Source organism: Andrographis paniculata, unplaced genomic scaffold (assembly GCF_009805555.1).
Source record: "Andrographis paniculata isolate CXL003 unplaced genomic scaffold, ASM980555v1 Contig82END, whole genome shotgun sequence".
Lineage (NCBI taxonomy): Eukaryota > Viridiplantae > Streptophyta > Magnoliopsida > Lamiales > Acanthaceae > Andrographis > Andrographis paniculata.
This window is the reverse complement of record NW_026137620.1, coordinates 1,923,261-1,935,787: the sequence shown is the minus strand read 5'-3', so window position 1 is coordinate 1,935,787 and position 12,527 is coordinate 1,923,261. Positions and strand designations below refer to the sequence as shown.

Here is a 12,527-nt window from a genome sequence, read left to right as displayed (position 1 = left end):
GGTTATATTTATATTTTACATAATTGTACTTAACATTAAAAATATTTTTATATGTGTACAATGTTTTTTTTTACAAATATCCTTCTATTAGTATCATAAGACACTAATGAAATTATTTTTGCAACTTTTTTTAATTTGTACTACGTTTTGATATAATAATTAATAACTATCAACACGCAAAAAGTAAATGAGACTCTCAGAGTAGGATAGAGGTAATATATTTTTTTTAATTTTATTTAGTAAAAAATATTATACTGTATATTTTTACTATTTTTGTATATTTCGCTCAAAAGTATATAATTCTTGTTATAGTAAGAGTAATCACATATTAAAAAAAAAAAATGAAATATCGAACGAAATCTAAGGTAACAATGTATATATAATAGATCTTTCTTCTCTTTCATTTTTTTAACATTATAATAATAAAAATTAATTTTACATTCAAAACATCACATCAACACCTATTTATATCACATCATACAACTATTCAAATTTAAAATTTTTACTATTCAAATCCCAACTCAAAATCCAAACCCCCAAACAAACACACATAATATATTTTTCTGACAATACAAACAGAAAAGAATATTGAAATTGGGTTTGTCCGGTTTAAACTCCCGACGCTTCAAATCACCTGCCACACATAGCTAAACTAAGTGCGCACTTTCGGGTAGCGGCTGCGGGTTCCCACGTTATAAAAAAAATAAAATAAAATAAAATAAAACATTGAAATTGGATTTTATTTCTTATTTCGTATTCAATTGCTTTAATTGAAGTCTAAGGCATGTTTGTTTTGTTTTCTTAGTTTTAGATTGTTTATTGAGTGTTAATATCAATTCGGCTTGGTTATTAAAGTTTTCCACGTATACTATTAATCGAATTTTATTGTTTAACATATGAAAGATAATAAACTATTTTGGGAAAAAAAAAATCTAGAACTTAGTGCTCACTTTGACCGGAAAATCAAATACACCCTAGAATAATAGCAAAAACCTAAATTGTTAGTGTAAACAAAGTTATTACTCCCTCCATCCCGAAATTAAATATTTATTTGCTTTTTGCACGTAGTTTTAGAAATATTAGTATTATATTGGGATATAGTAGAAATAAAGTAGAAATGACTAAAATAACCTTATTAGTATGCGTGATATAAAGGTAATGACATTTGTGTAATATATTGTAAGTTGTAAGGGTATTTGTAATGTTAGATAGATAGTACAGTTACTAAAAAAAGAAATGGATACTTTGTTATGGGACGGACTAAAATGGAAAAATTGATACTTTGTTATGGGACGGAGGGAGTATGTTATATTATTGTTGGACATGGGTCCAAAAGCACCTGAACAAGAAGGAGGCTCAAAGACAAAGGTGGTGTCAGAGCTCATTGGCCATGGAGCCGCTCAATAGCAATGGAGCTTCAAGCCTCGGAGCCAAAGACTGCTGCTTCCACAGAACCGAAGGCAACAGTTTCCATTTGATTGTGGTGCTTCTACAGGGCCGAAAGCAGAGGAATGTTGTCTCCACAAGATAGAAAGCAACAGCTTCCGCAGATCATGGGATAACTATCTCCGTTGGCCCTGGGTTAATAATTTCGTACTTAACATTAGTGGAGGACCTATGCACTCTCATGCTTTATTCAGAAAGCTCCATGGAACAAACCAGCAAGAGGAAAACCGAAGATTCCATTTAACTCGAGGCTATTGGGGATACATCCCCGTGGACCGGCTAGGAGTACGATGGAAACAAGTCAGAGTAAACAATATATCTAGTCCAGAGGCAAGGAAGAAGTTCAGAGCAAGTGGAACCCGGTCTAGAGGCAATGGAAGCGGCTGGGAGCTGATGGAAGAAGGTTACTAGGTGGTTAGGAGCTTATGGAAGGAGGTTACCAGGGAGCTGATGGAAGGAGGTTACGAGGTGGTTAGGAGGTAGTGGAAGAAGGTGATTTGGAAGTTGGAGGTAGTAGTGGGAGGTTACCAGGAAGTTGGAGGTAGTAGTGGAAGGTTACTAGTGGTTGAGAGTGGTGGAGAAATAATTGTACCCGCCAATTTAGTGGGAGAAGTGGTTATTTTAGCGTAGGATTACAAGTAGGAAAAAGAAACACAACACACACACGCACAACAGAACAATTCGTCTATTTTCTTACTTTTCTTTCATGTTTTACTTTCGTTGAATGCATTTTAATTCGAATTGCATACTTTTATCCACTTTCCAGTAGATGTTAGTTTAAATCCATTGAAATCGGTCGTTTAGGCTCGAAGCCTTGTGGACTATCGAAGCTGTGTAGGCTCCATCGTAGAAGCCGTCTCCAATCCGACGACGGACAAGCTCTTTGGAGTACTTCCGGAATCCACACCGACTAATAGACGAACGTTCTTGGAACCTCCGAATCGCAGGATCCAACAATTGGCACGCCCAGTGGGACCAAAGTCGGATTTTTTCGAAGAGTGATGTCGAGGTTGACATGGGGTTCATATGTACCGCCTGAAAAAAGCTACGGAATTGTTTCAGAACATCCAAAGCTTCGGGCCTTAGGGCCGGGGCAGGCAAGATCAGGCTGGAATCAACAGGGTTGGAACCACCAGTCTGCAGAAGGCTAGTTCCAACAGCCTGCGAATGGTTGGAACCAACAACCTGCAGGAAGCTGGAAGCAACAGCCCGTGGAAGGCTGGCAACAGCCTGCAGAGGGCTGGAACCACCAGCCTGCGGAAGGCTGGAACCACCAGTTTGCGGAAGGCTAGCGACAGCCTACGGAGCGCTGGAGCCAACAGGCTGCGGAGGGCTGGAACCCCGTGGCCGTTGGAGTTTTGAAGAGCAATGCTGAGCCTCCACGAGGGGCAAGCAAATTGTCAATATTTGGCATGACCCCGCCAGGGCGATTAAGCGCACAACCTATGTGGAATGCACCAACACTGCCATGTGGATGTCATGGTCCAGACGTGGCTAATCTTCAATGGAAGGGGATCATCGAAACACAAGGGCAAGGAGGGCAGGCCGCAGAGATGCAACCGCCAACCTTCCATCAGCAGGCAGCCGGAGTGCAGCCGCTGACACAAAATCAACGAGAGGTCAAGCCTCTAATGGATGTTGATATCATCGCAGATTGCATAAGGAGGGCATTTTCAAAAAGAAGGTTTGAAAAGAAGCCTAGTGCCACTTTGAGTGCGGAAAATTCGCCTTCACATGAAAAGGAATCTGTGGAGGCAGAGGTTCCAAAAGCGATGGAAGCTCCAGAGTTTGCGAAGGGAGAGACTCTAGAAGCTGTGGAAGCTCAATTCGAAAAAGAGTCTGTGGAATCAGAGGTTTCGGAAGCCTTGGAAGCTCCAAAATTCGCCGAGGCAGAGACTCCAGGGACTATGGAGGCTCCTAATGAAAAGGAGTCTGCGGGCGCAGAAGTTCCAGAAGCCATGGAAGCTCCAGAGCTTATGGAGGCAGAGACTCCAGAGGTTGTGGAGGCTCCCGTTGAAAAGGAGTCTGCGGAGGCAGAGGTTCCAGAAGCCATGGAAGCTCCAAAATTTGCAGAGGTAGAGACTCCAGGGACCATGGAGGCTCCAAATGAAAAGGAGAATGTAAAGGCAGAGACTCCATACAAAAAGGACGTTGTAGGGGAAGAGACTCAAAAGGCTATGGAGGTTCCATACGAAAGGGAGTCCGCAGAGGTAAAAGCCCTAGCGACTTCAGACGAAAAGGACTTTGCGAAGGCAGAAGCTTTGGCCATGAAATTAGCAAATGAAAAGACTTATTTGTGTCCGGAATTGAAACCGACCAAAGGGTTTATTCCTTTTGCTAATACTATGTCGGCTAAAAGGCTGATGAAAGACAGGCTTAGCACTCAGCCGTCAAAACCTTCGGTTATCTAGGACCGAAGGCACCCGCTAAAAAGTCCGTCTTTACAAGAATAATATTTGGTAAAGGCTCAAGTTTGAACATAAAGGAGCATGACCAAAGACGGCCAAGAAAGAGCCTAATGCCGATATCACCATCCCAAGTCCGAAAGCCTCAAGATTGGAGAAGAGGAAAGTATACAAAGGACCCAAGCCGGAGGCCATCGTAGCAGAAGTGAGAGCCACAAATGGGAAACGGATTTGGACTGTTACCACGGCTGACTAGATCACCATCATTCCCAAGGTGACAAAAAAGCCCCCTATCATAAAAGAGAACGAAAAATGGATTGTGAATGAGCCGAAGCTTTCCACTAGGAGGGCAATAAGTGGACTCACTAGGACCCAAAAGAGGCGAGCTCAAAGAAGAAAGTTGGAGGCTCGTATGGAGGAGGGAAGGTCGCATGAGCTGCCTCAAAAAAAGAAGCAAATTGTAAGGCCACTTCCAGAAAGAAAGCAGGCCATGGAGCCGCCAAGGAAGCAAGCAATAGAACCGCCTCTAAAACAGAAGCAGACTATGGAGCCACTAAGGAAGTAGGCCATGAAGCAGCTTTCAAAAAAGAAGCAAGTTGTAGAGCCGCTCCAAGAAAGGAAGTAGGCCATGGAGGCGCCAACGAAGCAGGCTGTAAAGCCGCTTCCAGAAAGAAAGCAGGGCATGGAGACGCCAAGGAAGCAGGCCATGGAGCTGCCAAGGAAGCAGGCTGTGGAGCCGCTTCCAAAAATAAAGCAAGTCATGGAGCTACCAAGGAAGTAAGTTGTGAAGCCGCTTTTAGAGAGAAAACATGTTGTGGAGCCGCTTTAAAAAAGGAAGCACGTTGTAGAGTCACTTTCAGAGAACAAACAGGCTTTGAAGCCGCTTCAAAAAATAAAGCAGGTTGTGGAACCACTAAGGAAGCAAGTTCTGGAGCCGTTTTCAGAATGGAAGCAGGTTGTGGAGCCGCTTTCAGAAAGGAAGCAGATAGTAGAGCCACTTTCAGCAAGGAAACAGGTTGTGGAACCACTTCCAGAAAGAAAGCAGGCTGTGGAGCCGCTAAGGAACCAGGCTATAAAGTCATTTCCTAAAAAGAAACAAGTAGATGAGCCTCCGGAAGAAGTTCAAGAGTTAGAGGAAATTGTCGTTGACGAACAGCCTATCTTCGAATGGAATGATGTGGCAACGATGATAGAATATAAGAGGCTCGGGTCTGGCAAAAATCAACATGTCAAGCCTTTGCATATTTGGGTCTCGATGAATGGCTATCCTCTTGACCAAGTTCTGGTGGACAGTGGAGCTTCTGTGAATGTGTTGGCAATTGAGACCCTACGGAAGTTCGGAAAGACTAGTGATGATTTTATTTCTACATTTGTGCGGCTTACCGATTTCGTGGGAAATTCTTACAAACCGGCAGGTATGATCACTTTGAATGTGCAGGTGGGGACAAAGGAAATATCATCAAATTTCATGGTGATTGATGGTAGGCCATTTTATTCGACTTTATTGGGACGGAATTGGATTCATGCATGCGAGTGTGTGCCTTCGACACTCCATCAAATGTTGATGTTTTGGGATGGAGATGAAGTCCAAGAAGTGAAGGCTGAGGAGGATCCCTTGTCGACAGAAGTGACCACAATTGATTCAAGTGAACGGCTCAAGGCAAAAGGATATGGGCTCAATGGAAGCAATCGCCCAGCCCTTTTGAGGAGGGCATTGTTGGACATGGGTCCAAAAGCACCTGAACGAGAAGGAGGCTCAAAGACAAAGGTGGTGCCAGAGCTCATTGGCCACGGAGCTGCTCAACAGCAATGGAGCTTCAAGCCTCGGAGCCAAAGACTGCTGCTTCCACAGAACCAAAGACAACAGTTTCCATTGGATTGTGGTGCTTCCACAGGGCCGAAAGCAAAGGAAGGTTGCCTCCACAAGATAGAAAGCAACAGCTTCCACAGATCATGGGATAACTATCTCCGTTGGCCCTAGGTTAATAATTTCGTACTTAACATTAGTGGAGGACCTATGCACTCTCATGCTTTATTCAGAAAGCTCCATGGAACAAACCAGTAAGAGGAAAACCAAAGATTCCATTTAACTCGAGGCTGTTGGGGATACATCCCCGTGGACCGGCTAGGAGTACGATGGAAACAAGTCGAAGTAAACAATATATCTGGTCCAGAGGCAATGGAAGAAGTTCAGAGCAAGTGGAACCCGGTCCAGAGGCAATGGAAGCGGCTGGGAGCTGATGGAAGAAGGTTACCGGGTGGTTAGGAGCTTATGAAAGGAGGTTACCAGGGAGCTGATGGAAGTAGGTTACGAGGTGGTTAGGAGGTAGTGGAAGGAGGTGATTTGGAAGTTAGAGGTAGTAGTGGGAGGTTACCAGGAAGTTGGAGGTAGTAGTGGGAGGTTACTAAGTGGTTGAGAGTGGTGGAGAAATAATTGTACCCGCCCATTTAGTGGGAGAAGTGGTTATTCTAGCTTAGGATTACAAGTAGGAAAAAAAAACACAACACACACGCACAACAGAACAATTCGTCTATTTTCTTACTTTTCTTTCATGTTTTATTTTCGTTGAATGCATTTTAATTCGAATTACATACTTTTATCCGCTTTCCAGTAGATGTTAGTTTAAATCCATTGAAATCGATCGTTTAGGCTCGAAGCCTTGTGGACAATCGAAGCTGTGCAGGCTCCATCGTAGGAGCCGCCTCCAATTAGGTCCTTTCAATTTGCATTTCCACACATAATAATAATAATAATAATAATAATAATAATAATAATAATAATAATAATATTCATAACTAAAAAAAATTAGGTCAAAAATTATCTACCTGTGATCAATACAATCTCTGGCGTGCCACATCAGTATCACGTCAGCAATTCCGACATTGGAGGACTATTTCTATCAAAATTTTAAATTATATGGGACTACTCCAATATAGAGTCTAATTACCGTTCTAAAATAATAAAGGTTATAATATCATTTTATTACTCCTATTTTTTATATGAGTAGTGTTGTTGTTATTTTAAATATTTTTTTAGCATTGTATCTTAATAAAATATACTCTCTCCGTCCCAAAAGAGTTGTCTTGTTTTTTCATTTTCGTCAGTCTCAAAACAATTGTCTCGTTTCCTTACTGTGATTCCCACTTTATAACAAAATTATTTCTATTTTTCCAAACTATTACTAATTATTACTCTAACATACTTTTTAAAATCCTTGAAAAAGCAAGGACATTTGAATATTTTACACTCTACTTTATACCAACTTTCAATTAAATATTATTATTCCTTAATTCTTGTTCCAACATCCAATAAGACGTCTTTTTTGAGACAAGGGAGTATAAAATATGAATATTATTTTATATATAATAAAATTTTATATAATACAAATAAATATATTTATTTATAATTAACTTAAAACTAATTTGATAAAGAATTAAGAGTTTTAAATATAGATAAAGTATATGTTTATTGAAGAGAGATAAGAATAAAAAGTTATGAGTGGATTTAATTTATATATAAAAAATAATTTAATATTTTTATAATAAAAAAAATATATGAATATAATTTTAAAATGATTTTGACGATACATTTTCTATTTATAATAGTAATAATAATAAGTTTTAAATATATGAAAATATCAAAATGATAAAGAATTATTTTTATTTTTATTTTTTTTTTAGTAAGATTTAGTGAAAAGCAACGTATTACTTTTAAACAAATCAGAAAAGCAATTATAAAAATTAGATTAAAACTATTGCTTTTATATATATATATATATATATAAAATAAACTATTGTTTATTATTTTAATAGAAAATCAATTAGTCTAACTTTTTAAAAGATTTCCGGTTGGAAGGGAGCTTGTAGGGCTAGTTAACTTGTTTCTATTATTATTATTATTATTATTATTATTATTATTAGTATTAGTATTAGGGTAAACTGTTTTTGCTTTTTTTAGTCATGTAACTGGACACCCTTATCACTTTAGTCCTGTACGTGGAGCATGTCGCAAACTAGTCCCATAAATAAAAGATTTTCGCTGTTTTAGTCCTCCGGCGCCGAAGATGCCTGCGTGGCTCGCCGAAGGTGACGTGTCCGACAGGTGTCGCTGACCTGACGGACACGTTTATTTTTTAATTTTTTTTCATTTTTTTAAAACTTATTTTTAATTTTTTTAAAATTTTTTTTTGTATTTTTTTTATTTTGTCTAATTAAAAAAATTTAAAAATATAAAAAATGAAAAAAAAAAATCCACGTGTCCGTCAGGTGTCGCTGACTTGGCGGGACACTTGGCGGACATGTCACATTCGGCGAGCCACGCGGGCGTCTCCGACGCCGGAGGACTAAAACAACGAAAATTTTTCACTTATGAGACTAGTTTCCGACAGACTCCACTTACGGGACTAAAATGATAAAGCGGTCCAGTTACGAGACTAAAAAAAAGTTTACCCTTATTATTATTATTATTATGACTTTCGTATCTTTGTTTGTTCGGAGGATTGGATTTTAAATTCACTACTCATCCTATTTTTTTCCCAAAATATCAAATCAAACACCTATTTTTTATATTATACTAAAAATTCATTTTATATTCAAAACATCACATCATACAACTATTTAAATTCAAAATTTTTACTGTTCAAATCACAACTTAAAATCGAAACCCCCAAACAAACACACCCAAAATTATATATTAATAATTAATATAGGTAAATTGCCTTAGTATTATTGTTTAGTTTATGTTTTGGTTTGAGTTTGAGACTCTTTAAGCAAGAGTTTTGGAATATTATTTTGTTAGAAAATATTTTAATTTGATTTTTTTTAAAAAAAAAAATTGAAAATAGTATTGGAGTTTGAAATGTATTTAAATAGTAGAATATTTTGGATGATTTTTGGAATTGTAATGATTTAATCATTATTGTTGATTGATAATGTGATATAAAATTTCTTATAATATATTTGATAAAAATAAATTAAATTTGTGTATGATATTATTTTAAGAAGGATATACTAAAACAAATATATCAATATCTATTATATTTTATAGAAACTAAAATTTTATATAAACAAAGATTTAAAGTAAAATAAACAGTTTCAATTTATTATAAGTAGAAATTAATTTAAAACAACCTAGTGTGTTTTTGTTTGAGAAATTTTGTAAGATTTTTACTATTTTTCAATTTTTTTTTTCATAAATATAAAATCAAATGCATATCTTTATTTTATAGATTTTATTAAAAAAATAAATTTTAAAAATATTACATTAAATAAATATTTAAATTCAAAATTTTATTATTTAAAATATAAACACTCAATCAAACATATACTCAAAACTCCCTCCGACTCGGGTAAGATGCCCATTTTGTTTGGATACACTGTATTTTAAGCAGTGTAATTTAATAGTTAATAATAGTAGTTATAATATTATTTTATTATTTTTTTTTTATATAAGTAGTGTTGTTATTATTTTTAAAATAAAAATTAATATATATGATTAAATAAAATTTAAAATAGGTATTTAAATATTTTAAATACTATATTTCAATAATACTCTCTCCTTCTCATATCTATCTATCCATTTGTTTTTTCACATAATTTTATAAATATTAGTATTATATTGAAATTTATAAAAATAAAGGTAAAAAAACTAAACAAACCTAATATCCATTTCCCGTTGTTGTTGCTATCTTCCTCTTCCTCATTTTGGTACATGATTTTTTTCTTTTAATTTGTTTGCACTTTCAAATTGATTTTCTTGCTTTAGGTTTAAACTTTGTTGCTTTAGGTTTAAACTTTGTGGTTCTTTGTAGTAATTTCAACGTGTGCTATTATACTTTGGATCTTTTTTTTTTCATTTTGAATTTGACTACATTTATATTCAATTTATATTTTCTCTTTCAATAGATTGATTTTTTTTTTCCTTTTTCATAAAACATATGCATATACAAGGTTTTTGACATTAATTAGGTGATTTAGGGTTCTTTTATCGGTATTTTATATGTTTATCTTGTTTATCTATGTGGGCAGTCTAAAATTGATTAATAGTTTTATATTTCATTGTTTTGTTATAGTATGTGAAAGAATGAATCATTCATTTTATTGTGATTCACTTTACGTGATATATGGATTTTGATGAACTAGAGATGAATAAATCCTCATCATCTCGTTGATTAGATTTCACCGATATAAAAAATGAGTTTGAAGGAATTGGTGCAAATAGAACAAAGATGGAAGAAATTCCTCGAATTGGAATGTTGTTTGATACTGAGGAAGAAACATATCAGTATTATTTAGCTTATGTTAAAGACGTAGGCTTTGGTATTAAATGACATAAGATATATAAAGATAAAGAGGGCAAAATAATATCTAGATCATTTGTATGTAATGCTAAGGGGAAGCGGGGGGAAGATAAGAAGTATCATTGTGAAAGCCACGCCCAATAACGAGATTTGCTTGCAAAGTTAGGATGAAAATTTGTTTGAAAGAAAATGCAAAAGTTCAAGTTGTTGAGTTTATTTCTGAATATACGCGTCATCTTACCAATCCTCAGAAAACACATTTCTTTAGGTCGCACAGAAAGATAAATGATGCTCATGCTGCACAAATTGAAATGGCAGAATGTGTGGGACTTACTCCAAAAGTCTCGCACAATCTTATGGTCAAAGAAGCTGGAAGCCGAGACAACCTGAGATTTATCATACAAGATTATAACAACTTTTTGCGTTCGAAGAGAACAAAATATATAGAGGTTGAAGATACTGGTAGAGTTCTTGAGTATTTGCGGGGGGATGCAAAGTAAAGATTTAATTTGCGTATTCTATTCAAGTGAATGAAGATGGCTTGATAACTAATATATCTTGGGTAGACAGCAGAATGAAAGCATATTATACTGATTTTGGAGATGTTGTGAGCTTCGACACCACATATAGAAAATATAGAGAAAACCGTCCTTTTGGATTATTTTTTGGTGTAAATCATCATAGACAAACAATAATTTTTAGCGTTTCACTCTTATATGATGAGACAATATATTCATTTAAATGGTTGTTTGATACTTTTGCAGACACCATAGGTGAAAAAAATTCTATCACTATTTTGACATATCAAGATCATGGTTTGACAAATGCGTTGGCTGAAAGGTGGCCGGACACTTGTCACAGGTTATGTATTTGGCATATCTATCAAAATGATACATTTAAGTGGGATGTTTAAAAAACATAAGTATTTTGCACGTGACTTTGGGAGATGCATTAATGGCTGTGAAGAAGAAGAAGAGTTTCTACACGAATGAAAAAAAGGCTGGAAAAGTATGATCTATTAGAAAATGATTGGTTGAAAAAGTTGTTTAGGATAAAAGATAAATGGACATTGGTATATGGCCGCCAGTTCTTTTGTGCTGATATTACTACGACACAATGTAGTGAGGGTACTAACAGTGTCATCAAAGCATATGTAAGTGCTAAGAATCCTTTGCGAGTATTTTTTGAACAGTTCAAAAATTTGATTGATTCTCGCCGATATAAAGAGTTGACGGCTGCTTTCAAAGCAAGTACAAGTACTTCAGTCCTTCCTATGCCCCTTCAACTCTTGAAGCATGTTGCTCGTGTGTATACCTCTGAAGTTTTTAAGATTTTCATAAAGAACTAGGGAATGCTTTTGATTGCGTGGGGGTTCTTACTGAAACTGATGGAACAATAGTTTGATATCATGTCAGTTATCTTGGAAGATCAAAGTATGATGTTGTGAAATTTAACTCTTTAGATGAATTGTTTCTTGTAGTTGCAAACAATTTGAATTTGGAGGACTGTTATGCGCTCATGCGTTGAAAGTCCTCATAACTAATAATGTTTTGAAGATTCCAGAGCAATATGTGATGAAAAGGTTGACAAAATCAGCTAAGGTAGGAGGAATGGTTCTATTTGAAGATAATGTCGATGATCCGAAGAAAGCGATGAGTACGAGGTATAAGGATTTGAGTTTGTTTTTCAACAAACTAGTCATTAGGGCTTCAGAAACAAAAGAAACGTATGAGTTGATGAAAGAATCGTTCGTGAAGGCCGCTGAGAAGATGAATAAACATTTACACAAAAAAAAGTTATTTTGGATCAAGGATCATATGTGATAGATAGTCACTTAGATCTAAGGATTGGAGGGGCTACCGAGAAAGAAGACAATGTACTCGTGAAAGGGGATAAAAACAAAGCAAGAATACGTTCCGGTAAAAGACCCAAAAGTGGATTGGAAAAGAAATCTAGGAGAAAAAAATAGGGGTATAAAGAAATTTACTTTATTTTACTTGATATCAATATAATTATATTATTTCTTATGCAGTCATCCATAAATAAGACATATGTTGAAGGACGTGACATTGCGTTACGACAAGATCAAACTACCTCACAATAGGTTTATTTATATATTTTTTATTTGTAGAGTTTGCAGTTCATTTTTTTAATTGTTCTTTGTTTTTCTAATTCATATTTTTTATTATAGGTTGAGACACTTAATTCATTGTCATCCATACATTCTCAATAATGCTTGCAACAGGATTCTTGAAGAGCCTTTTCTGAAGAATCTGACCGGCAATCCTCAGCCCATCCACAAAATTGGTTGGTTCTCCGGCAACGAGACTGTTAGCGTGAAATTTTACATTTATTAGTTCACTATAGTCCATCGGGC

The 12,527-nt window shown here is 35.9% G+C and overlaps 1 protein-coding gene across 1 annotated transcript; it reads left to right on the top strand.

Moving 5' to 3' along the window:
• The first annotated feature begins 2,858 nt into the window (after positions 1-2,858).
• On the top strand, positions 2,859-4,416 carry LOC127241227 (uncharacterized). Its single transcript, XM_051260158.1, has 3 exons — positions 2,859-3,848; positions 3,946-4,056; positions 4,108-4,416. Exons 1-3 carry the CDS (start codon positions 2,859-2,861, stop codon positions 4,414-4,416), a joined length of 1,410 nt encoding a protein of 469 aa, XP_051116115.1.
• Positions 4,417-12,527: the final 8,111 nt, after the last annotated feature.